Raw genomic sequence first — 26,775 nt, 5'->3', positions numbered from 1 at the left:
ACGGACAAAAAAACGTTGCTGACCCTATTTTTCTGGACGTTAAAAAAAACGGATCCGTTAAACGGATGCTGAAAACGCAGTGTGAACCTAGCCTTATACTGCTTTGTGTGTCCTTTTTGTTATTTTTATATGACCACTGTGAAATATATTATCCAAGCATACGTAATCCTGCAACTTGGTTCCATTGTTCATGTGTTTTTGGCCATTTTATTGTCCGTGGTTTTATATATTGAGAAATACAACTGCTGTCATCTTAAAGTCACGTTGTGGAGATCATTTTATGACGGGCGCCTGGTGGCAAGAGTGGGATATCGCCTGCTGCACTGTCATAGCAAGAGATACGAGCGGCGTCTGAAATTTATACCGATGACAAATAGTAGCCTCAATAATATTTGTTCATGACTGTGATAAGCCGAAAGATTGATAACATAACATTTTTGCTAGCTGACAAAAGATGATTTATTCCTGTACTGTAGCCATTGTTTCATTTCTAAATAGTTATGACATGAAAGAATTCATAAAGTGCTGGATATGCGGCAATATGTCGGAATAATTACTGGAATATTAATTACATGATATATTTGCTGGTATATTACATGAAATCCCTTTATTAAGGGGGAGGGGAGTACAAGTAATAAGGGAATATGTCAAGACTAAGAATAATTATAAAATCTGTAATACAGTGGTGCCCTGGATTATGAGCATAATTCGTTCCGGGACTGCGCTTGTAATCCAAATCCACTCGTAAACCAAAGCAAATTTTCCCATAAGAAATCATAGAAATGCAGACAATTGGTTTCACATCCCAAATATAATGATTTATTATTCTAAATAGCATGTGAAACCAATAAAACAAACATTCAGAAACAGCAGAATATGTGATATTATAAGTTACTGTACAGTGATGGAGAGGATGGGAAACACAAGGGCTGACAGAGACTGCAGGGAGCATAAAGGAAAGAGCAGGGCAGATGTGGGCACATACATGCAGCACTCTGTCCAGGGAGAGAGGGGTTACAGCTATGAAGAGATTACGTCCACAGTCCTGTCCCCTGATGTAAGCCCCAGCCTAAAGTGAATCTGCTATGATTTGGAAGGTGAGGGAGACTTCCTGGGTCAGAGTACAGGGCTGTAGACCTCACTATGCAGACCATGCCCCTCCTCCAATCGTGCTTCCACCCAGTACAGGGAGCTCTTAAACCAAAGCAATGCTCTTAAACCAAGTCACAATTTTGAAAAATGGTGGGCTCTTAAACCAAAACCAAAACTTTTAAACCAAGTTACTCTTAAACCAAGGTACCACTGTATATCATAAACTGAAAGTAGATTAAGTTAAAAAAAAATGTATTTCAGTCTTAAAGGAGAACTCCAGCCAAATGTGAAAAAACAGGCTTGGCAGAGGGTACTGGGATCATAATAAAGAGGTGAGACTTACCTGTCCCAGTGTCCACTCAGCACAGTGTCGGCGCTCAGTCACTCACTGATCTCTTGTAGCTTTCATCCTGTGATGTCACAACCCTGTTTAGAAATAGAAGCTCAGCCAATCAGTGATTAAGGTGGGACACCTCTGTATTCACTGACTTGCTAAGTGGCTAATTCCTGCCGGGTCATGACAGCACAGGAACTAGTGGAAAACAGGAGATTGACAGTGAGCTGTTGGCGTTGCGGCACCAAGACTGATAAGTATCACCTCATTATTATGTTCTTACCCACTCTGCCCTCCTTGTGTTTTTTTTTTTTTTACATTTTTTTACATTTTGCCAGACTACCCCTTTTTAGGTCCCTACGCATTTTATACATCTGTTCTTTGCTAAACCCCGCTCGCAACAGGTTAGGCCATCATTATAAAATGTATGGTGCTCTGCCAAGACACGACCGACAAATGATGTTGGTGGAGATGATCATCAAGCATGATGGAAAATAATTTCCAGACCTCTTTGTTCTTGGAAAAATAAGCGGCCGCCAGAACTGTCTGGCTGCAACCTAATGCTTCACCGTAGAAAACACAGGAGCGCTCTGCTATGCCAAAAGTTTGTGTAATGGAAGGACAGGCGATATAACTGTTGGTGGAACAATTATCCGTTTTTGATGGTGTATGACCTATTTCAGACATTTGGGGGATTGGCCAATGATCCAGTGTAATGAGTGATCCAGCATATTCTAGTAATTTGGATGTTGCCTTTTTTTTGTATTCCGATATTATAGGATGTTTTTCCTAAGTTAAATTTCAATGTTATAAAATAATCAGCAGACCTAAGTAGCTGTTTGTCTCTATTACAGTCTATGGGCGGTTGAGCCCCATTGTGTTTCTCTTAGTGTTTCAGTGGGCGAGCAGTCGCTTTTAAATTCATGAATTGATTTCTCGCTAACCTTGAACCGCATCCTGCATCCGCTTCCTCCTAATATTAGTCACCTTGATCTGAAATACAACGTACTCTAATTTATTACATTTTAATTATTTTTTTTCCCCTTCTACAATTAGCTGCTAATTGTTAATGAATAATGTCAGTCAGCGAACCCTCATGGGTTAAGATGTATAAAAAAAAGGTACATGCAAATGAAGTATTTATTCTATGAACGCAGCAAATATATTCATGTTGTAGCCTCATAGCCTTAGAATGAATTTCCAGTAATTTGTTGTGACATTGAAGCGCACGTGTGTGTGTAATTATTTTTTTCCCCTCAAAATTAAAAGGTAGATTTATACACGGATCGCCAACTGCCTAAAAATACTGTATGTAGGTTCCCTTTGTGTCTCCACAACTGCTTTGACCTGTCAAGATCTGCAAGATAAAAACAAAAGTGGCAGATCCTTTAAAAAAACAAAAAAATAATAATTTTAACATGCTATAGAGGTGTGTTTATGGATGTTTGGATGGACACCGATTGATAGGATAAGCTGTTAAAGTGCATTATTAGTTCACTCTCTCCCAAACACTGTCCGAGAAGGACTCTGAATTTAAGTTTAGGGAACGATCTCAAGTTAGGCACTTAATGCAAGGAGAGAAGCACTCAGTCGCCTGCTTCTCCCCACTCGTTCTAAAGATCTCTTTTGGTCTGAATACCCAGATCCTAACTGGTAAAAGCTGTCTGACATGTTAATAGTTTTTTTTTTTTGTTTGTTGTAGGAATACTTATGCTGACTCCATGGGTCAGACTTGCTTTTCCAGCACATCCAACAGATGACCTGGCCTGTCTTTGGGGGCATACTACTCACAATTTGGAATGATATATGGACAGATTCTGATAGATATCATGGGGCATGCTTCAGTTTTGTTCTTATTCTCTTATTCTGTTTGAAAGGTGGAAATAAGAAGACATATTATATGGGCTAGGTTTTAGTAAAAAAAAAAAAAAAAAAACAAGCTCAAGAACAAGAGGACACAGCGAGAGGTTAGTTGGGGGAAAGATCGGAAGCAACATGAGAAAATATTATTTTACTGAAAGAGAAGTAGATACCTTGAACAAACTTCCAGCAGAGGTATCTACAATAACAGAATTTAAACACGCCTGGGATAAACATACATCTATCCTAAGATAATAGGAGAGAAATTACTAAAAGGGCAGATTAGATGGACCCAGTGGTCTTTTTCTGCCGACAATCTTCTATGTTTCTATGTTAAAGATGTGAATAGAAACATAGAAACAAGATTGTCGGCAGAAAAAGCCCCCCTGGTCCATCTAGTCTTCTCTTTTAGTATTTCCATTCTTATTATCTTAGGATAGATACAGTACATGTTTATCCCAGGCATGTTTAAATTATGTTATTGTAGATTTACCAACCAAATCTGTTGGAAGTTTGTTCCAAGTATCTACTACTCTTCCAGTAAGTAATATTTTTTCAAGTTGCTTTTAATCTCCCCCCCCCCCCCCAACTAACCTCTTACTGTGTCCTCTTGTTTTTGAGCTTAGTTATTTTACTAAAAACACTTCCCTCCTGACCCTCATTTAGTACTTTAACATACTTACATACATACATACTTCCCCTTTCCTGACTTATGTCTGCTGGAGTTTTTCTTTAAAAAATACTTCGGACAACCTTAAACTCTTAAGCCCCTATTACACGGGGCAATGTTGAGGAGCAAACGAGCGCCGTCAGCGTTGTCTGCAATATTGGTCGCATCGGCAGCCAGTGGGTGAAATCCGAGGGGCCACAGAGAGATGTTGGGGACTGCCCAGGTCATCGTTAGATCGTCTGGGCAGCCCATAGCAGATAGTGGCGGTCTGCTGCCGCCGCTCCTGTTCTGCAGAGCGACGGCAGCAGATCGTTGCTATCCTGGTCGTTTGTCTTTCAAAATGTTGAAAGACAAACGACCGCAACGATCAGCCGACATCGTTCATGTCGGCTGATCTTTGTACTCTCTTACACCAGGCAATTATCGGCCGTAATGGCCGTGATCGTTTAGTGTAATAGGGCCTAAAGTTTTGCCCAAAGTGTTGGGACTCCATTACCCCTCGATAAGTAATACTACTTCTGCTCCTGCCTTCTTGTGTCCCACTATGCAGGATTATACCTTATATATTGCGGCTGCGTGGGATCTCACCAGGCCAGGAACAATGAGCTTCAAGGAGGTGTTGGTTCCACCTCCAGACTTGTTCATTAGAATATTTAATATCAAGAATTTATCTAGGAAATTATGCAGACGTTTTGCAAAAGATAGGCATGGCACAGTAACGCTGATAAGGAAATTGTATCTTTATATCTTCAGGTTTTGTGATAAATTTTCTTTAAACTTAACCCTTAGGGGACACAGCCAGTTTTCATTTTTGCGTTTTCGTTTTTCCCTCCTCGTGTATATAAGGCCATAGCGCCTGCATTTTTCCACCTAGAGACCCAAATGAGCCCTTATTTTTTGCGCAACTAATTGTACTTTGCTATGGCAGATGTAATTTTTGCCTAAAATGTGCCGGGAAACCAGAAAAAAATTATATGTGTGGTGAAATTGAAAAAAAAAATGTTTTTTTTTTTATTTGGGGGGGGTTGTTTTTACTATGTTCGCCCTGGGGTAAAACTGACTTGTTATATATGTTCCTTAAGTTGTTACGATTACAACGATATGTAACATGTATAACTTTTATTTGATTTGATGGCTTGTAAAAAATTAAAACCTTTTAAAGAAAATATATGTTCCTTAAAATCGCTCCATTCCCAGGCTTATAGCGCTTTTATCCTTTGGTCTATGGGGCTGTGTCAGGTGTCATTTTTTGCTCCATGATGTGATCTTTCTATCGGTACCTTGATTGCGCATATATGACTTTTTGATCGCTTTTTATTACAATTATTCTGGATTTGATGCGACAAAAAATGCGCAATTTTGCACTTTGGGATTTTTTTGCGCTGACGCCGTTTACTGTATGAGATCAGGAATGTGATTAATTAATAGTTCGGGCGATTACGCACGCGGCGATAGCAAACATGTTTGTTTATTAATTTATTTATTTTTATTTATAAAATGGGGAAAGGGGGGTGATTCAGACTTTTATTAGGCTGCTGCAGCCAAAAGCAATAGAATGCCGAGCCGGGATCAGCGCCATTACGGAGCAGACCCCGGCCCGGGATGGATGCGGGGATCGCCCCCCCCGCAATCGCGCCGCAGGGGGGCGATCCCCCCACTAGACCACCAGGGATGCATATCAGCAAGTATTTAGAAGCAGCTGTCAACTTTGACAGCTGCTTCTAAGTACTTAATTAGCGGTCACGGCGATCGGACCGTGCCAGCTAATAGCCGCGATCCCGGGCTACATGCGGCACCCGGGATCGCGGCAGTTCAGAGGGGGGTCGCCACGCGACCCCCCTCTGAACTCCCATAGCGGCACGAGGACGTTCAATAACGTCCTGGTGCAGCTATGGGTTAAATTAATAGTTGAGGGAGCTCACACAAATATCAAATACTGTATACAAAAGGGTGACGCTTAGTGTCCATAATACCAGTTATCACAAAAAGAAAGAAGCTAGACACTATATTTAAAGGACCAACCACTCTAATAGTCAATTTTTTATTGCAACATAATCCAAAAACAAGGAACACCAAAACAAACATGATTAAAACAAGTAACACACCACATGGGTGTATAGTAACCTAAGTGAAAGGATATGGTAATCCTCCACTTCACCAGGATATCACACAATAGTCTCACTCCACATGATCCAATATTACATAGAAAAATGAGTAAATACGAAAACATTATACAAGCATAGGAAAGAGGTTGGTGCTAGATGTAATAACAATCTACCCCAGAACAGAACAATCATAGCCAATAAATACACACTTATAATGATAAAGTGATATTAGTGCAACAAAAGAATACTGAAAATAACCATATACACACCAAAATATTGCACATAGAAAAAAGAAAACACCAAACCATTGGCCTAAGAAAAATTTCTAGTCACCCTACGATCATGGGAGCTGATAGCTTGTTGTTGACTCAACTTGTGTCGTCACTTAAAGGGGTAGTCCACCAAAAATTTTTTTCTTTCAAATCAACTGCTGCCATGAAGTGCCAGAGATTTGTAATTTACTTCTATTAAAAAAATCTAAAGCCTTCCAGTACTTATCAGCTGCTGTATGCCCAACAGGAAGTTGTATTATTTCCAGTCTAGAGAGCAGGAGAGGTTTTCTATGGGGATTTGCTCCTGCTCTGGACAGTTCCTGACATGGACAGAGGTGGCAGCAGAGAGCACTGTGTCAGACTGGAAAGAAAACACCACTTCCTGCTGGACACACAGCAGCTGATAAGTACTGGAAGACTTAAGATTTTTTAATAGAAGTGAATTACAAATCTCTGGCACTTAATGGCACCAGTTGATTTGAAAGAAAAATTTTTTGGGTGGACTACCCCTTTAAGTCTCTGTGTGTGACGATATGCGTTGGGTCCACACCAGGCTATCTGCTCCCATGATCATAGGGGGACTAGATATTTTTTTTAGGCCGATGTTTCTTTCTTTTTTGAAAATTTCTTTAAACAGTAACAGACCATATTATTATTATTATTATTATTATTATTTTTTTTTTTTTTTTTTTTAAAGCTGTCTGCTATAGGAATTCACATCCACATAATGGTGGTAGTAGTAGTACAGAAAAATAACTTTATTTAATTTTAAATAAAAATTTGCGTACATGTTCCAGATCTCTACAGTCCGCCATCTTGCTTATGGGCAGATTCGGCCTACTTGTTACATCATTGGGCTGAGAGAAGGATGTGCTTTGATGCCTTTCCAATATGGTGCCGGAATGCATGAGCAAGGGTAACGATACACTGGCTGATCACCGCTTTGAACAATGGGAGAGATTTATCAAACATGGTGTAAAGTAGAACTGGCTCAGTTGCCCCCTAGCAACCAATCAGATTCCATATTCCAATCCTCACAAACTCTTGGAAAATTAAAACTTGAATCTGGTTGCTAGGGGCAACTGAGCTAGTTTCACTTTACACCATGTTTGATAAATATCCCCCAATGTTTTTAATTATACACTGTGTTACCTAAAATTAAAATATTTCCGAATTATTTCACATTTGGCATACGTGGGGTTTGCAGGTTATACGCCTGGTGAGTGGGTGAGCAGGACTGAGCTCATGGTACTTTTTGTGTTATTGTTTTTAAGTGTCTGTTTTAATAGTCTGTTCTTTGTGGCTATGTGGCCTTGTCTGGAGATTTTTACTTATTAAATTTTAAAAAAAGTTCTTTTTCTGTTCTAGCATTGTGAGGAAGCGCATTCCTATAGCACACAGTTCTTTTTTTTCTCTGTGTTACATGGCTTGTGTCTGCTGTTTAATGTAGAAATATCCACTTTATAATGCACTTAGGGTGTTGTGTTCTAGAAGCGTTCGCTTTTCCCTATATTATTTTCATAGCCAGTGGCATAGCTAGGATTCATGGGGCCCCATAACAAAAAACTGGACGGGGCCCCTTGAATCTTATACGCGCCCCCCACACACACACACACACACAATATGTTCACAAGTTCTGGTCTTCCACCATACAGGACCTTTATGCCCATGAGAATTGGTCATCCACTATACAATAGCTACAGTATATGTGCAGAACTCATGGATGGCACTCCCATGAGCCTTTACTTGACTAGATTGTCGCTTGATTGGTTCTTAAGACCAACTATTCTGAAAGTATAGATACTGTTTGGTGGAATACCAGAAATAGACATATAATATAGATACTGTATAGTGGAAGACCAGAACGCCTTCACCTATAGATACTGTATGTAAGAACTGACTAGATAAAAACCTCAAATTTGCTGTATTTTCTAAAGTTTCCCAAGACCATACATTTCTAACTGTAGGGTATTAGATATTTGATGTGTCGAGAGATACTCCTAAACAGGTAATAAAATGGTTCTTACATGGCTTTACAGTGATATAACAAATGTATTTTAGTATCGCAGCTTGAGCTAAAGACAGCAGGTGTTCTATACTATATCAATCTATTGGATCGTACCCATAAAAGCAGCACAAAAAGACAACCAGAAAATGTTAGTTTTTATAGTTTGTGAGGATTTGTGGCTTTAAAATTGGGTTCACAGTACAGGCATTGACTTACATTATACTCCTTAACCAGACAGTAGAAAGGTAATGGTGTGTAAAGAGGTAAACGTCCCATAGTAAAATACTTTGGCAAAATATAATGGTATACATGCATATCATAAATAAAATCTTGATTTTCGAAGAGCACATCACATACAATGTTGTTATGGTCATGAGATGGAATGAAATCTTTCTAATCCACAGTCCATTTATTGAAGCCTAAAGGATACCCTATGATACATATTCTGTCATTGCCCATGGCTTTACATTCTTGCAGTGGAATTTCATTTAGCTGAGAAAATGTAGCCACTGCCTTATTAACCCATCAGCTGCCAGGCTACAAATTAATACATTACCTGCCCGCACTCCCGCCTGCTTCTCCGGCTCCCGGGTCACTGACGTCCCACTCAGCCAATCAGTGGCTGCAGCGGGGCAGCACACTGATTGGCTGAGCCCCAGGAGCACCGGTAGCAAGCCGAAGCGGGGACCCGTTAAAGTATGTACCCAGGCCGCGGGGGTTAGGGGCACTGACTTTGACATACTCGCAGCGGGATGACAATCCCACTGCGAGTATGTCACCTTATTGAAATGAATGGGCAGGTATTCGCAGTGGAATTTTGCTGCGAACTCGCAGCCTAAAATCCGCTTCGGATACGGTACTTGTGAACATACCCTTTTAAAGGGGTTTTTTAACCTAAAACCATTTATTCAGGTGCAACATGCATATGTTTACAGCACGAACACATATTGGCCAGACATGGCCTTCTTCAGCTTTGCTTAGCATGTCTGGCTGAAACGTGGTCTTGCTGTAAACCTATGCATGTTGCATCTGAATAAATAAGCATAACTTATGTTGTGAGTGCCGAGCTCTTCTATTTACCTGCTACTGGACCTATCCACCACGTGCACCACCTACCCTCAGAGTGCCCTTTATTCTACTCATGCTATTATGAATAAATTATATTGTACATATCTTATATTTGATGCAAATCTACACAAGTCTATTATTATTGACACTCATCCCTATCCTTACTTGTCTAGAGGACCTTTCTTTTGTTCTTTTTCTATTATGAAAGGGGTTGTCCTGGGAGCAAAAGACAGCTGAAACCTTCTGCCCCTGGGCGCTGAAAGTTTTTTTTTTTTTTGTGCCCACCACCCTTTTAAAATGTGGAAGGATGGGTCTGATAGTTCATGGCTTCGCCTGGACTTAGATCTGCCCCTCCATGTCTCGGAAGGCTTACTTCTGAGGTGTCAAATGACTGCAGGTAAGTACTGTGAAGCAGAAGGTTTCAGTCTATTGCTCCCTGGACAGCCCCTTTTAACTTTAGGCAAGAAACACCTTCAACACCTGAAAAATCGTGTGGACTTTGTTACAGGAAGATTTTCAGGTTGTAGGCCCTGCAGCCAGTGCAGCCAGTGCTGGTGCTGTTCGAGTTGTGGTGCAGTCAGGAACAGAGCCATGGTCGAGCACTAGAGATGAGCGAACCTGGAGCATGCTCGAGTCCATCGGAACCCGAACTTTCGGCATTTGATTAGTTGTGGCTGCTGAAGTTTGATAAAGCCCTAAGGCTATGTGGAAAGCATGGATATAGTAATTGGCTGTATCCATGTTTTCCAGACAACCTTAGAGCTTTATCCAACTTCAGCAGCCACGGCTAATCAAATGCTGATCGTTCGGGTTCGGATGGACTGGAACCCGAACCCGGTTCGCTCATCTCTATTCAGCATTCAATGACCAGACAACTCCCCTTTAAATAGACTGCTAGGCCTGATATCAAAATTGTGCAACTCCAGGATGCTCTGGTGACTAAAGACAAAAGCAGCTGGTTGTCTAAAAACTGGGGGTAATTTACACGTATCACTTTAAGGCTGGGTTCACACACAGTATATTTGAGGCTGTATTTGTGAGGCTGTATAGCAACCAAAACCAGGAGTGGATTGAAAACACAGAAAGGATCTGTTCACATAATGTTGTAATTGAGTGGATGGCTGTCATTTAATGGCAAATTTTTGCTGTTATTTTAAAACAACGGCTGTTATATTGAAATAATGGCAGTTATTTACCGTTATATGACGGCCATCCACTCAATTTCAACATTGTGTGAACAGAGCCTTTCTGTGTTTTCAATCCACTCCTGGTTTTGGTTGCTATGAGGACCTGACTTGAGGACCAAATACAGCCTGAAATATACGTAGTGTGAACCCAGCCTAAGGGTGTGTCCACACTACGGAATCGGCCGCAGATTTTGCCGCTTGCGCCCACGTGCATCTTTACCCGTGCCATAGACTCCATTCTATGGTCAGGTGGATTCCGCTGTCCGCCCAACACGTTACTACTTTAGGCGGACGGCAAAATCTGCCTGACCATAGAATAATGTCTATGGCAAGGGCGGAGATGGGCGAGAGCGGTGGGTTTTCCACCTGGATTCCGTAGTGTGAACGCACCCTAAAGGCGAGTTGGAACAGCAATCAATGATACAACTACTTTTTATATAAGAAAAAATCTTTTCAAAGCAAAATTCAGCAGTTCTTTAAACCTACCCACTGACAAATGCTGAAAAACGTAGAAAAGTGAACCCTTTTTAGAGCATCCAATCTATGAGAAGATGGAAATTGTGACATTAAGCTGAATTTGCCGTGCCCTTTGTGAACATACATGGGTTTATACAGCAATCACCCAATTACAGGCCCTCTAGTAATGCTCCTGCTTGCGGTTATGTTTAGGTCAGGGGCTTTACAAACTTTTCTATAGTAAGTGTAAAAATAATGAAAGTTTAATGTTCTACTACTATGATGGCATTTTTTTTTATGTATACTTTCTTCAAAGGGATCATCTCGCCAGCACAGCTCCTTAGAAAAATGTTATATTTGCTTATTACGGCTGTGTTCTCCCTTACCTTATATCTTGGCCTAGATAATTGATAAGAGATGAAATAGGCCCCCATGTTATAAAATGTCCATGTTTAACATACACATTTTTGATGCTTTAGTTGATGCCCAATGGATTCCCCCTAAAAAAACATTTAAAGGGGTATAACAGAGAATTTTTTTTATTTTATTTTAACTCCTTCATGACTGAGGTAACTAATACCCGGATGTCCGGGTCAAATTGAAGCAATGTTCCTCCTCGTCCTCCCATAGTGCTTTTATTTTTTTTACTTACAGGGTTGGTTCGGGTTTCATTTTTTGGGCTATGATCTCTAGTTTTTATTGATATCATATTGGTGTAAGAGAAAAATTTGGATTGCTTTTTTTTTTTTTCTAATGTATAATTAAAAAAAAACAAAAAACGCAATCCTTATGGTTGTCTTACCCCCGCCTGTTGCTACAAGTGATGACACACTGATGTGTGCGGAACCACCTGCATTGGAGTGGTCCTGCACACATTTGGGTTACCAAATATAAGTACAATAAAACTAAACAGACACATACAATGACATGACCGTTTACAAAATAAAAAGGGGAAGAAAAGGAACCAAATATGTTACAAGTCATGTCTCATCTTAAGAGGTAAAAAACCCGCTAACCCCCCCCCCCCCCCCCCCCCCCCGATGGAGGTGGCCAGAGAATATGGCTTCTGCTTTATGATGTCATTGGGCCTCCTGTGGCACTAGCTTCAAGATCTTAATATCTCTGCAGGTGTACAGTCATAGTACCTGCGTCCAATCCATTCCAATATTCCGCACGCTTACATATAAAACATAAAGATGATTGTGGCAATGCGGTTGGACTTAGTGGATTGGCCCCTGTTCCCATGCTATGAGCTGTTTGATGTTTATACCTTAGGTACCTGTAACTGCACTGAGTACTCCTGCAAAGACACATATCCAAAAGAGCTTCAGTGTTGATATCACAATCTGTGTATCCATAATTTTTTGGCTTTCAAATGCTACAATATCTGAGTCTGGTTAGCATAATCTACAATGTTATTCAGGGAAGGAGATATGTTGCATTTCATATTTCATGTTTGATGCATGAGGAGAACAAGATTACTGTGACGGACTATGAGTTGATGGAATAAAGGCTGCTCTACTTAATATAATATTTGTATAGAACTAATGTGTGATGCCTCCCGAGTTCAGGCACAGAGCGGCTTTGCCACGTGTAGTAGTCCGATGGATGGAATTTCCCAAATTTAATTCTGGGTGTTCCTACACCCTCTGATATAAATATCCGGCATACATGTTTGTAATGATCTGATGAAGAGGTTCAGCCTCGAAACATATTGTTTTTTACATCATTCCAATAAAGGTGTGTGTGTGTATATAAGTTTTACACTATGACTCCTTCCATCCATCAGACTACTACCCGTGGCAAAGCCGCTCTGTGCCTGAACTACAGAGACATCACACATAGTGCCTCAGACGAGTAAGATCTTGCTCTATTTTCTCCACCGAATTGTTCGGACCCCTGGACGGGCAGCGGGCAAAGAGTTGTAAAAATCAAGCTTCAGGCGGTGTCGTGCTCGAAGCATGGCGGCAAAAAGTGAGCAACACAGAATCTTAGCTACTTTATAACCCAATCTGCTGCAGCATTACGCTATGTGTGCTGTTTCTTTCTTCTTCCAGTATAGAACTAATATGTGGATTTTAGTGCAAATCAGGACAAGCCATGCATTGTATCTCTTTTCATTTTACTGCCCGATCTACTGAGATTAAGCCATTAACTCATCATATATTGATCTTGTGTATTCAATTACATCACTGCACATAAGTGAGGGGGTGCTGTATCAACGTACCGCACGGACGGTCTATGTTGCGTATCCCAAAATTTAGCGGTTACGCCACTGAACCTGAACCCAAGTGTGCTCGAGGTTTGCTTATCTCTAGTAATAGTCTCACAGTGATATTCAGACTTGAATGCACTCTCTACATTGACGTCTACCAGCGTAACGGTAAAAAAAAACCCGGAACATTTGTTTTTAATTTGTTTGGAGAGTGCTGTGTATGATCACACCTCTGTTCAGTTTCTGACTGGATGTGGAGGCCATTGATCAAAATGTATCATGGAACCATCAAAGCCAACACCCCTTGGGCCTTCATTACAATCGGAAGGTGTCCTTTATAATATGTCATGCAATGCTGGTGCCCTGTGATGGTCCACGCCACAAGGATCAAAACCAAGTGCACACAGATTCTTACCTATAATAACTATAGTAATAGATGGATAGAAACCCTAGGGATACTCTCTGTTCAGCTGCTTAGCTATTCTATGTAGTGTTAGAACATAGAGACAAGTATTTGGGAATATAGGAATCTTATTGCCAGGCTTATTGACTTCTTTCAGATTTAACAAAGTTGTGAGATGCTTAAAGGACCTTCTTGGATCATATCTGCGGACAAACTCAATACATGAAATTAAGTTGGTCCTGTTAGTATTTTGGGTGTATGGCCAACAGGCAGATCTGCCATGTATGGTTCCTGGTCATCACAGTTTACATTTTTCTATGGAATCGCCATTGGAAATCTATGGGTTCCATTTACTTTTTTGTGGATGGCAATATTTTAGCGTTTGCAAAAAATAGTGGATTTGCCTTTGGTCACAGGTGAAAGGTTGGGTCGCTAAGCAACAACAAACAGAAAGCATAATTGGCACATGGCATAGACTGGCTAAAAAGATGGCGAATGGCATAGACTGGCTAAATAGATGGCGAATGGCATAGACTGGCTAAAGAGATGGTGAATGGCATAGACTGGCTAAATAGATGGTGAATGGCATGGACTGACTAAATAGATGAATTGTTTGTTTGTACTTTTGCTTTGTCCCTATGCATTTTTTGGATAGTAGATTCTAAGCGGTCAAGTCAGGTATATCATAGATACCCAACTGATGGCACAGGTGCAATATGCAACCCTTGTGTGACCCATATATAGAAAATGCAACGTCATACATGGTACAGCTGCCTTCCTCAGGAGAAAAACATTATGGTACTCCTCTTTTATGCAGGACAGGTTATTTTGTTGCATGTATATAAACATCTATATAAACACTTACATACCTGTATGCATGATGGAGTCTCAGCATTTGCGGCTTCCAAAATGTGTTGGATTAAGGAGCCCTGGTGTATATACTTATTTGTTATACTTCTGTAGGATAAAGCTGTGCATCAAATTATAATTATTATTTTGTTTGTGATATTTCAATGAAAGGTTAACTGAAGCCACGTCTTTGTGTGAATTCACAGCTAATGGAGAGGCATTTGGCACCATTCACAAGAAGATGGAAATCTCCTTTAGTAATTGTTTGTATAAAGTTATCTCTATATAGACGTGTGCACGTTTGTAGGATAAGCCTGAGCCTCGTAGCTTAATATTCTGTTTTGTCTCTTTTGTATGTCTGTAGCATTCCAGATTGAATTTAGTTTACGGCACGTTGGTCTCTCAGGGAGTGTTTAGGAACTGCCAGGAAGCGCTGTGATTGACATGGGTCTTCTGGGAACTCTTTGGACACTGCATGATTTTTAGCTGAGAAGTCTATGAATATCCCTAGAAGAGCTGCTAATGCTCTGCATAATATAGGGGAAACATTGGAGATTTTTTTCCCCCTCCTGACATATTGTGTATTATATTGTGATTAGTTAATTTTTTTTTAAATTTATGAATGGATAGGTCTTAAAAAAAAAAAAAAAGTGCTGCATCGGTCTACTGGCCACATATAGTGCTGCTCCTCATGTACACATATAGCATCTTATCCTGAAGTTGTCGAACATGTAAATCCTATGAGAAATTTGTGTGCAAGCCCTGAAAGCCCCCAGAGAGAGTCCACAAAATTTGGGGTTCAGAACAGGTGTTATCCCTCTCTTACAACCTTGCTACACCCACCACTCCTAGACTCTGAGGTTTACACTAAGCTTTATCAATGTCACAATGTCATGACACGGTTATGGGTCCCCCCCCCAGATATATTATTGTGATGAATGCACCTCATCATTGTGGATTATGATCTTGCACTTTTGTATATACCATCACTCATTGGCATTGGTTTGCTATGTGTTTATTTAGATATACCAATAAAAAAATAACAATAATAAAAAAAACAACTATGAGCATAACTATTTGTGTCAATATTCCGTTTTGTAGTTTTAGCCAAAACCAGGAATGGAACCAATGCAGACGAACACTATGGAGGAAAGGTGGGCATCTCTTCCTGTGTTTGAGTCTGGGTTGGTTGAGTATGCTCATATGGCGTTGTTATCCATGGATGAGACACATTTCTTGCCAAGGAAGTGGACCCCATCCGGATAGATAAGCAAAACATTTCCTTATGCGTTTCTTTGGAAAAGACTTTCTTGATCTCTCGGGATCCAATCTCATCTTTGCCATTGAAGATACAGTTCATGCATGGCTGCTGCAAGATGTACATGAGCCGTGTGTTTCAGATGTGTTGGGGAATAGGTAGCCTTGTATGAATATAATCCTCTATTAGGAATCTTGTACTATGCTAAGGTCAACTATGGCAGGAATAATTTTAACATGTCTGATAAGCCACATCTGGAGGTGTCTGGCAGCAGCTTATACCTCTGTCTTTGTTGAGAATGCTTGCACACAAAATTCGTCTGAACCCACGGACTATGGCAGGTTCAGCTAATGGTGTAAAGTGTATGGCAGCTTCCCTAACAGATATCAGGGAAGAGAAGAGTATATTTCATTGCAACTCCCCCCCCCCCCCCCCTGGTAGATTTCCCATTACCTCCTTAGGGTGCGTTCACACCTACAGGCTCTGCAGCAGATTTGATGCTGTATTCAGTTATTTAAATGAAATCTACTGCAGAAAATCTGCTGCAGATACTGTAGGTGTGAACGCACCATTAGACAATGGCGATTTTAAACGTCCACGTGTATGGGTCAAAAGACTTATCTATTGACTGACAGTTGCTAAAAGTGTATGGTCACCGTTAGGTTTTGTGGTGAGTAGATTACCAGTCTTTGCTATCACTTTTGAATGTTTCCTAATGTACACCCAATCACTCTTTATGATAGCTAGAGTCATAGCTAGACTTACCTTTACCTGGGACAAAGATTCACTTCAGGTTCCAGCTATTACCTTAATGCCCTGGCAAAGTAGAGTGGCCTGTTGGTGGCACTTAGCATGGGGCACGTGACCCACTAGCTGCCCTATAGCACAGCCACATAAATATAGTGTTAGTAATCTCTGCCACAGATGGGTCTTATGATATAGCTTGTATGTCTTGCCCCAGAAACATGCCCCAAAGCTTTACTTACCTGTTTGCTCCAGTTCTAAGACTCCCAAAAATCTATTTGCTTTGGGGGTCTTGGTTCTCTATTTTGTGGTTGTACTACCTGGTTGACCGGTTGCTCAGTACTATAAGTTCCAGAATGCATTGCTTCCCGTCAGCTCTTAATCACAGTCCTCCCACCCTGCCTACTTCCCTCCCCCAGCACTTTTTCCGCCTAAAAGCTGTTGTAGAACATCTCATTTCCCTTCAGACTATTGTACAATTGGTAAGGTTGCAGCACCTGCTGCATCATTCAACTCAAGGCAACATGCTGCACAACTCACTCTTCCTAAATGCCCCAATAACGATATATATGTATCTGTGTTTATGACAGGAGATGGTGATGTAGCCTGTAGAGGCTGGTTGGAAGTGGTTGAATCACTCAGGGACTAGAGCTCAAAAACAAGATCCAGCCAAGATTTCTGTGACATCAGAGGATGATGCGTTGTCTACAAAGAGAGGGAGGAGACAAAACACATTTTATAGTAGTTCTATTCTCTATTTCCTGTCAGGGGTGAAGCATGTAAACATACGCTGAAGCCAGTACTATTAGTGATTACACTGCAATAGAGAGGTATATATCTTGGAGTTTTAGTTAAATACAGATTTGTTGCACTGGAGTACCCCTTTAAGTAAAACTTAAAAACTTCTGAGCTGCCATTGTTTCTATTCTCTTACAGATATGTTGCCTACCATTGCTTTTGGGTGGTCCTGAATTACAAACTGGGCAAAAAGAGCGTGTACCCCATGTTGTGTTAGTAACAATTTGTACAACTCAACAGTTTTTCTATGTTTGCGACTATATGAAGATAGTTACACTTGTCGGCAGAAACCCACCCACACAAATTCATAATAATAAATACAGATTTTTAATTTTCAAAATATTGTGACATTTGTTGAATCTTAACAGTCCACATGTATATAATTTTGTTATAAATTCAGCGATTAACACAAAATCCTATCTCTGCTCTAGTATTGGCTATTTTTAGTTTTTTTCTTTCTATTATAAATTGCTATTTTTATCCATTTTGTATGAATAGAAGAGTTAACACGTGCAGGCAGGCTGCGTCTAGTGATCTGTCTGTAGTGGCTGGCTGGATTAGCCAGGCCGACTAAGGGTTAATGATTACGTATTCTTAGGTGAATCGCTTTTAATGTGCATTGCAGGGTTTTTGTGTGTGTGTGTTGTTGTCAGTCTTTAGAGGAGACTTCATTTGACGGAGCTAAGGAAGGAAAAGCCTGGCAGCCGGCGGAGACAGGGAGCCACTTAATATGCGCTGCTCGGAGCCTCATTTGCAATTCTGTTAGTGTGCATTTTGCTTTGCAAGGGGGAAAAAAAATCTGTGCTGCATTCATCGTGTTAACCTGAATATAGCAGCTGACATCTCTTTATTACAGCTAGAGGTGGAAGGACCCAAACTTGGAGAATCCCCCTCCCCCTGAGATTGTTAGTCCATTCCTTTATAGTGGCTCATTTTGGCTCTCTGTCAGCGCCAGGATGCTGCCAGTGGATGTGTGTCATGGTCTCAATAGATGGTGGTAAAATATAACAGTCATGAAAGCCCAGCGGGAAAGGCTGCGAATCCCAGGCTTGACCTTGGAGTAAGTATTGTCTCTCTTTTAATATTTTGATGGTTTGTGCATGCCGTGTACAACCAATAGCCGTCTAGGTTGTGTTTTTACTGACAGCCTCGGAGCTCTGCAGCTTGATGTGTGCATGCTTTATGTGTGCTGCAGTATCGTGGATGCTGATCATACAGATCCATAGCTAGGCTCCATCCCGATAGACATCAGCGTCCCTTGCCCTGGTCATTTAATTGCACTAGAATGTTTTTTTTTTTTTTGTAGGCCGTGATGTCTATGTGTTATGCGTTGTGTGTATTCCTCTCTCCACCTTCTATATCCCCTCCCCCTTAGTGTTTGTCCCAGCACTGCCTTTCAGATAAGGCCTGTGTGTCTCCTGAATGATGAGCGGCACTACACCAGATTAAAGCATAATTGAAACGCTGTTGATGAAAATGCGTCAGCCATAATCAATTTTTCATAGGGCAACGAGAGCAGTAATAGATGTTTCCTTAAAGGAAATTGTATTTGTTTTCTGGCTCCTTGGCCTATCTGTGAATGTGTGTCCTTGTCCGTGTTTGCTACGGCAGTCGTACAGTCTGTGTATTTACGTGTGTTTATTGTACGTAGCTTTACAATACTGTAGATTTTTTATTTTATGTATTTTGTGATCAAGTGACTGTTTATTCATTGTGTAGATATTAATATTGAACCCTCATTCGATTCATGTATATATGTGTATACTAAATGTAAACACGGTGTGTGTGCGCAGCCTTTGTGTTACAATAATCAATGTCTGTATTTGTGTGATGTATGTTGATTCATATCATTTTCCCACTTTCATGTGTGTAGATTTTCACGCTGCCTCGTGCAACTTTTAAATCTTAAACTAAAGTCTATTCTCGGGATTCTAGTACAGTCCATTGTTTCCTGTAAGCAACTATTTCAGGCTGTAGTGTATTTCAAGGAATTACAACAAACAGGAGGTTGAGTAAATCCCGTTTAATGCTTTTAATTTACAAATATGAAAACCTCCAAAAATATACATGACTGTAAATTATAGAGAAATCGTTTTGTTAAAGTGACTCTGTACCCACAATCTGCCCCCCCCCCCCCCAACCGCTTGTACTGTCGGATAGCTGCTTTTAATCCAAGATCTGTCCTGGGGTCCGTTCGGCAGGTGATGCAGGTATTAACCTAAAAAACAACTTTTAGACTTGCAGCACGTGCCAAATTGGCGTGGCCTAGAGTTTCTGTGCTCTAGGATTGCGATGCACATCCATCCCTCCTCACCGCCCTCCTCACCATTAGGAATGCCCCAGAACAATTTTTCCAATTCATCACGTGTCTAAACACTGCACATGTGCTGGGTCGTTAAGGCACCTGTGCACTGTTCAGACAGGTGATGAAAAGGAGAAATCCTGCCTGGGCATTCCTAATGGTGAAGAGGGCAGGGAGAAGGGGCAGATGGGTGTCGCAATCTTAGGGCATGGGCACTCTATGCCAATTTGACACAGGGCTGCAAGTTCACAGAGTTGTTTTTTAGGAAACAAGTGCATCACCTGCCGAACGGACCCCAGGACAGATATTGGATTAAAAGCAGCTATCCGACGGTACAAGCAGTTGGGGGGGGGGGCAGATTGTGGGTACAGAGTCGCTTTAATGCTAAGACCAATGTTAAATTTCTTTTTTGGTAAAAGTTGCATGATGGTGTGTGCAAAATTGTATGTTTTTTGTTTTTCTTTTTAAGACCTATTCACACCTTATAAAGTGATTGCATATTGCTAGGATATATAATATCACTTTGGTGAAGGTCCAACATGTGGGACTCCAAATTACACTGAAAATAACGACCCTATTAGGCCTCGTCCACACAGCTGTGCTTTCTGGTTCTGTATAGGACACATAACAGTCTATGGGCCAGTGCATACAGCCATGAATGCCACAGTCCATGCATTGGCTGGGAGCCCAGGCCACAGAAAAGTAGTGCCGGCACTTGTACAGAACATTTTGAGGTTGAGGCTCCATAGATTTGATCCCCTTCAAAAATGCATGATCTGGATGTGCCACTCGCAGAGACCTTACATTTAGGTTCGTGTCCACAGCTGTGTGGATAGGGCTTTAGATGGCCCAACTTTTGCTTTAAGCAAGCAGTGGCCTCCTAGGTAATCAACACTTGTTTACTGAGCCCATTTGAGTGTTGGTTCTTTCCCGAGCACCGGCCCAGCTTGGAGCATTGGGGGCCTAATGGGGAGGGTGTTTTGTCACACTGGGGCTAAGATAAGATAATTAAAAAAAAAAAAGCTATGTACCTACATATGCTTTAAACCCTGCCCACTTGTGTCTTTAATAGACATGCAGTGTTGCTGGGATATTTGGCCACACTGCTCAGTCATTGGAGAAACCAAGGAAGAGTGGTTTCAGAGGCATGCATGAGCGGAGCACAGCCTTACACTGGGTGATATTGGCCTTTTCCAACAGTAAACTCTGCATGTAGTCGCATCCTTAAGGGACCATATTGCTGATAATATGCACAGAAACTCCATTATGGTGCCCATTTGCACAACCTTGTGGCTAAAAGCACAACTATGCAATAAAATATTGTGAAAAGGCCTTAATCCCTTTTTTAAGATCAGATGGCGTCCACAAGGTCAGACACCCACCATTACTTTCAGTGTCTTATCCTAACAAAATACAATTCATTTTTGAGATGGTAATAACACTTTATCTGAAGTTGTTAAACTATTATCTGTATGTTCTTCGTCTTACTAAAAAGTATTTAAAAAAAATCAAAACTTGCAGAGAGACTTTTGGCAGATTCCATTGGGGCTCATTCCCCTACCTCAGCATACTCCATTGTATGCTGTATGTGAACATATCTCCAAATACAGCACTTAATTTGTGGCTGCACAAAGAGGCCTTTTGACTCTCTACTATGCAAAACTTTACAGCTCATACCATCAGTATTATGCAGTCAACTAAAAGTTATGGCATATAATGTCATCATCTAATGTCAACAGATCTCCAGTTTTAGGGTTAAACATACTGTAGCATATAGTTGTAGTAGTCCTTCTCTTTTTGTGGAAGCCCTACCCTTTGGTTTAGGTAGTAGACCTTTTTGTACCATGATCGCTCCAACTTCGGCTGTTGCCATGCATAGAAATTCACGGGAGCAAATTTACCAATCCTAGCTCACTTCCAGTCTCCGCTATATAATCGTGTATCCCACGCTATATTCATAAACACGCTTCCACGTTCCTTGAGAAATAACATTAAAAAAAGTTGTTACTATTTGGCAAGTATATCACTATAAAGCTAAAAATTAATTAGTGAATAGTATAGTAGACTAACAAATGAACCAACCAACAGGATCATTTAAGAAAAAAACTATTTTGTTAGATGCATACAGTAATAGCCTGTGGGTTAGGGATGCCAACTTGAGATGAGAGAACTTAAGTAAGTTAAGGTTCATGTGACCTGGAACGCTCCAGCATTTGAATACTGTTGAGAAAACTTGAACATGAAAATGTCCAGGTTTGGTAACTTCTCCGAACCCAAGCACTTAGCATTCTACTCCCCACATCTGGAGAAGGTGGACGCAGCCCAAGGACTGCCTGGAAGACATGAAGAAAGCCTATAGCTGTATCCAGGCTTTCCACGACTCCCTAGAGCAGCATCCAACTTTTCCAACCACAGAGTTAAATGCTGACCGTTTGTGTTTGGAGAAGTTGCCAAACCTGGACATTTTCATGAAGTTTACTCAGCAGTACATTTGAATACAGCTGCCTCGAGAAGATGGATGCAGCCCTAGGGCTACCTGGAAAACACAAATACAGGCATAGGGGAGCAGAATGCAAATGCCAAACGTTCCGGTTTGCACAGGTCTGAACTTACTATAAGTTCTCTTCTCTCTAATGCCAATGTATGGCATCTATTCAATGTATATGTCACGAGCCTTTGCCCAAGAGTGGCATCCATCCTTCATAGGCCATAATGCTTTACCTGTTACCTTGTGAGCTTTTTAACAACATATACATAGTGTGTACCATACCTAAAAGACATGAGAAAAAGGTAACACCTGCAACAGTTGGCATTTGTAGCTATCAAGCTACAGTGGTCTGTAATCCCAGCCTTAGGGTCCCTTTTCATGGTCTGTTATGGCCGTGCAAGGGAGCAAGTTTGCAGTGCCTTTAGAAGGAACAAATAATCGCATGGCCGGGCCACATGAACAATCCTAACATTATTTGTGCGGCCATTTAGATGTATTGCAATGTATTGCTTATTCACACAGAGAGATGTGTGGCTATAGTGATAACTTTTACCGCCCAGACAGAAGATGCGATCAGCCAACGATGGGGTGTTTTCCTGTTCATCTGCTGATTGCTGACTCTTTTACAAGGGTAAAGGCCAAAGGATAGTTTCTAGCTGATAATCGACCCGTGTAAAAGAGCCTTTACTTTTCATTTAATTTATGTTTACAGTGTGAACATTGCATTGTTGGTATTTTAGTTACACCTTACCCTGTGTCCCACCCTTTGTAGGGGTAATGTATAAGTGTCTCACGTCTACTGGCATGGTGTGAATTGAACTGACATAATAGCTGTGTTATTTGTTGCCTGACCTGCCATGTATAGTCTTTACTGTCTTTAAGTTAGTTTATGTATATGTTGTTGTCTGTCTTTGATTAAAACATTCCAATATGTGTTGTTAGGGTGCGTTTACACCTACAGGATCTGCAGCAGATCTGCAGCAGATTTGATGCTGTGTTCAGTTATTTAAATGAAATCTGCAGCAGAAAATCAGCTGCAGATCCTGTAGGTGTGAACGCACCCTTAAAGGTTATTCCACCTTCACCAGCAATGTTATGTCTTTACTGCGATACGCTGCTATCCTGCCCTATGTGTTTCCATGATAATAGGCTTCAAACTACTTCTGTAAAGTCTGATCTTGTAGCCTTCCCCACTTTTATTTTGCTAACATAGCACAGAAAAAAGTAGGGGGCAGTATTACTGCAGTATCTGCATGTCTGAGTTTGTAGTCTGTTACCATGGAGATGTATAAGTCTGTATAAGAAATGTAAACTCAAAAAATAAATTACAGCATGGCAAAGATGTACGTGGCCTTAAAAAAGTAAGAGAAAATATTCCCTTATACTAGAGATGCTCGTTTCGGAACGCATGGCATTTGAATAACGTTAGTCAAATAACGATAGTCAAATGCAGAGGAGCGATCAGACTAGAGCATGCACACTCATCGGCCAATACGCATAAACTGGCCCGTTCATTTCCACAGGAAATGTTTCACTAATATATAGTCCAAAAATTTTAGGTTTGACAAACAGAATCTAGTAGGGACCTCCTGCAGTTGTTCATGTTTATGTGCACTATCCCTTTTTTTACCCTTGGTCTTGTCATTCATTGTCATCTTATTTATGAAAGGCGATCAGCTAGTAATATATTCCAATAGCAGGCATAATTTTTATCATTAGATGGATCATTTTCAGATGCTGTAATGCAGGGGTGTCAAATCCTTAGCCCTCTGTTTGTTGCAAAACTAAAATTACCATGATGCCTTGATAGGCATAGATTTAGCTGTCCAGGTATCATGGGAATTGTAGTTTTGCAACAGCTACAGGGCTGCAAGTTTGCCACCTGTGCTGTAAGTGTACAAATTTAAAGCCACAGGTTTTTTTTTTTTGTTTTTTGTTTTTTTTTTAAGGCAAAACAAAATCACAATATATTTGTGGGGATATCAACCTCCACATACACACCAGTATTTTTCTAGTTGAGGAAGAATCTACTTAAACACAACTTAAACATGTTCAGCTTCTTAAACCCCATAGCCTTTAGGCTATTTTAGTCTTTTTCCTTTAGGCATTAATTTTACTTAGACCGTCAATAAAACTCTTATAAACTACTACTACTACTACTTTAAAGTTAAAGTGTACCTGTCGTTATAGCTTTCAAAATTCAAATTACCCCTAGATGTGAAATAAAGCAAGTTTGTTGTTATCATGCTGTAAAACAAAGCTGAACTTACCAGAAATCCAGGTCCAGTCTCCTGAAGGCAGATTTTCTGACTTGTGCTGGTTGGAAAAACAGACTAAACAGAAATTCCGGCCTGTACAGAGAGTCATGGCTCAATGTGTCCATCAATCACATGACTGCTTTCTCTGTGAGTGCTCAGATGGCCTGGGATACATAGGACTTCCTGTTTTCTGACTGTTTTCTTTTTTTTGAGAAAAAAAGAATCAGAAAACAGGAAGTGCCATGTTTTCCATAACAAAAAAAAATGAATGTAAATTGCAGACTTGCTTTACATCACATCTTCTTTTGATTCAGATTTAGAAAGTTTTAACGACCGTGACACAATTTGACAACACCTAGGACCTAGGTCTTGGTGGGGACTGTGTACACAAAACGGCAATATTTTTAAAAGTGCATAGCCATAACTGTGTGGCAATTTTAGACCAAGTCTTGCTATAGTTGGGGTCTAACCAAAAGCTAGGATTCAGGCGAAGTGTGACTAGTAAGCCCCAAGAATTGGCATTTGGTCTTGGTCTAAATGGCTCTTATAAGGTCTCCATTACAGTTCTCTTAGTCATGAGCCATCCTCTAAAGCTGTGTTCACATGTTGTTTTTTTTTACCCCATAACAATGTGATTTTTGCCACCACTATCCCAAAAATAAAAATAAAACTGCATTAGTGCATCGATTTTAGAAAACATTGACTCCCCCCTCCCCCCCCCCCCCCCAAGAAAAAACTTTCAGCAAAAAAAAAAAAATCCAATATGTGATCACAGCCTAAAATGTGCCTCATTGTAGTGTGATCATACTTTATTCATTCCATTTGCTTAAGATTGCTTTGCTCACTGCAAGTGACATTTTAACTTTGCAGTCTCACCCCAAGAAGCTTGAGTCCAACCCCAACAAGTCCATGCAGTCCTTGTAGTCCATTGTATGCTTTCCATTTCTGGAGGTAAGGAAACTTCCATTTTGTTTTTGTATTTCAACAATATATCATAGACTGTGTTTAGCTATTATTTCCCCCCTGATAAGGTTGGAGGAAGTGATGAAGACAAATTTTATGACACCATAGTTATAGTAATAAAGACCAGGTTGTTGCATTGTTAAGACGTGTGAGCAGATAGCTGGGGATTTTGGGGTGAATCATTGAGATATAGTGTAATTGGATATTTTGCTCAGTTGTATAGCTTGAAATCATTGTTAGTGAGATAAATACATGATGTGGTTTGTGACTCATCCTTGGTCTATAAAGGACGCCGACCACGTAATAGAATCTGTGTGCTCATCTAATGTGCTCCGCTTTATTTGATTACTTATAAGTGACAAAGGATTCTTCTTCTACCAGGTTGTCTGTGAGTAATGAGTGAGTAAACCTTACCGTGATGTGGGATGTTTTTATAAAGATCATGCACGAAAAGGCTTAAAGACCTCTGAAATGCTGCAAAATATCAAACAACAGAGGTCCAGAATGTAAAAAAGGAGAAGGATAGGGAAGGGTAATGTTTTGCTTATAACAAAATTAATCTATGGTTCAGAATCCCAGACGAGATGTTTTCTCACCCCTGACTCCACCAAACTGCTGGTCCATGCTCTCATTATCTCCTGCTTGGACTACTGTAACATCCTCCTCTCTGGCTAACTCCCTTGCTAACTCCCTTGCTCCCCTCCAGTCCATCCTTAACACTGCTGCCCGACTAATCCACCTTTCCCCTCGCTTTGCCTCTGCCTCTCCCCTCTGCCAATCCCTCCACTGGCTCCCTATTGCCCAACGTATTCACTTTAAATTATTGACCATGACATACAAGGCCATCCACAACCTGTCCCCTCCGTACATCTCTGACCTGATATCCCGCTACCGTCCCTCACGCAACCTTCGATCCTCCAGTGACCTCCGTCTCCGCTCCCCCCTTGTTCGTACCTCGCACAACCGCCTCCAAGACTTTGCCCAAGCCTCCCCCATACTCTGGAACTCGCTACCCAGACACATCCGTCTCTCATCCACCATCATGTCCTTCAAAAGTAACCTGAAAACCCATCTCTTCAAACTAGGACTACAACCTATAATAACTCTGCATCACACTTGAATGGCTGCACTTTACCTCCTGTTTCTCTCCCTATACCCTATAGATTGTAAGCCCTCGCGGGCAGGGTCCTCTTCCCCATGTACCAGTCTGTCTTTTGCCTTCATGTAATGTTTTCTGATCTTGTATTGTTCCTGCCTGTTGCCTATCTATTGTATAGCGCTCTGGAATTAAGGGCGCTTTATAAATTATTAATAATAATAATAATAATAATAATAATAAAATGAGCAAACTTGCTGAACCCGAACTCTTGGCATTTGACTTTCCAGGGGTTGTAGAAGTTGGATGCAGCACTACGGAGTCCTGAAAAACATCAGGCATAGGTTGT

The 26,775-nt window shown here is 40.8% G+C and overlaps 1 protein-coding gene across 1 annotated transcript in view; it reads left to right on the top strand.

Moving 5' to 3' along the window:
- Positions 1–26,775, top strand: part of MAST4 (microtubule associated serine/threonine kinase family member 4) — a 371,265-nt gene that overhangs the window by 189,894 nt on the left and 154,596 nt on the right. Inside the window, exon 5 of the mRNA XM_069963543.1 lies at positions 25,238–25,318. Within this exon, the coding sequence (XP_069819644.1) occupies positions 25,238–25,318 (81 nt within the window). The remainder of the gene's footprint in view (positions 1–25,237; positions 25,319–26,775) is intronic.

Source organism: Dendropsophus ebraccatus, chromosome 3 (assembly GCF_027789765.1).
Source record: "Dendropsophus ebraccatus isolate aDenEbr1 chromosome 3, aDenEbr1.pat, whole genome shotgun sequence".
In the NCBI taxonomy this organism is placed as follows: Eukaryota; Metazoa; Chordata; class Amphibia; order Anura; family Hylidae; genus Dendropsophus; species Dendropsophus ebraccatus.
The sequence above is the reverse complement of the archived record's forward strand: the minus strand, read 5'-3'. Positions and strand labels throughout refer to the sequence as shown.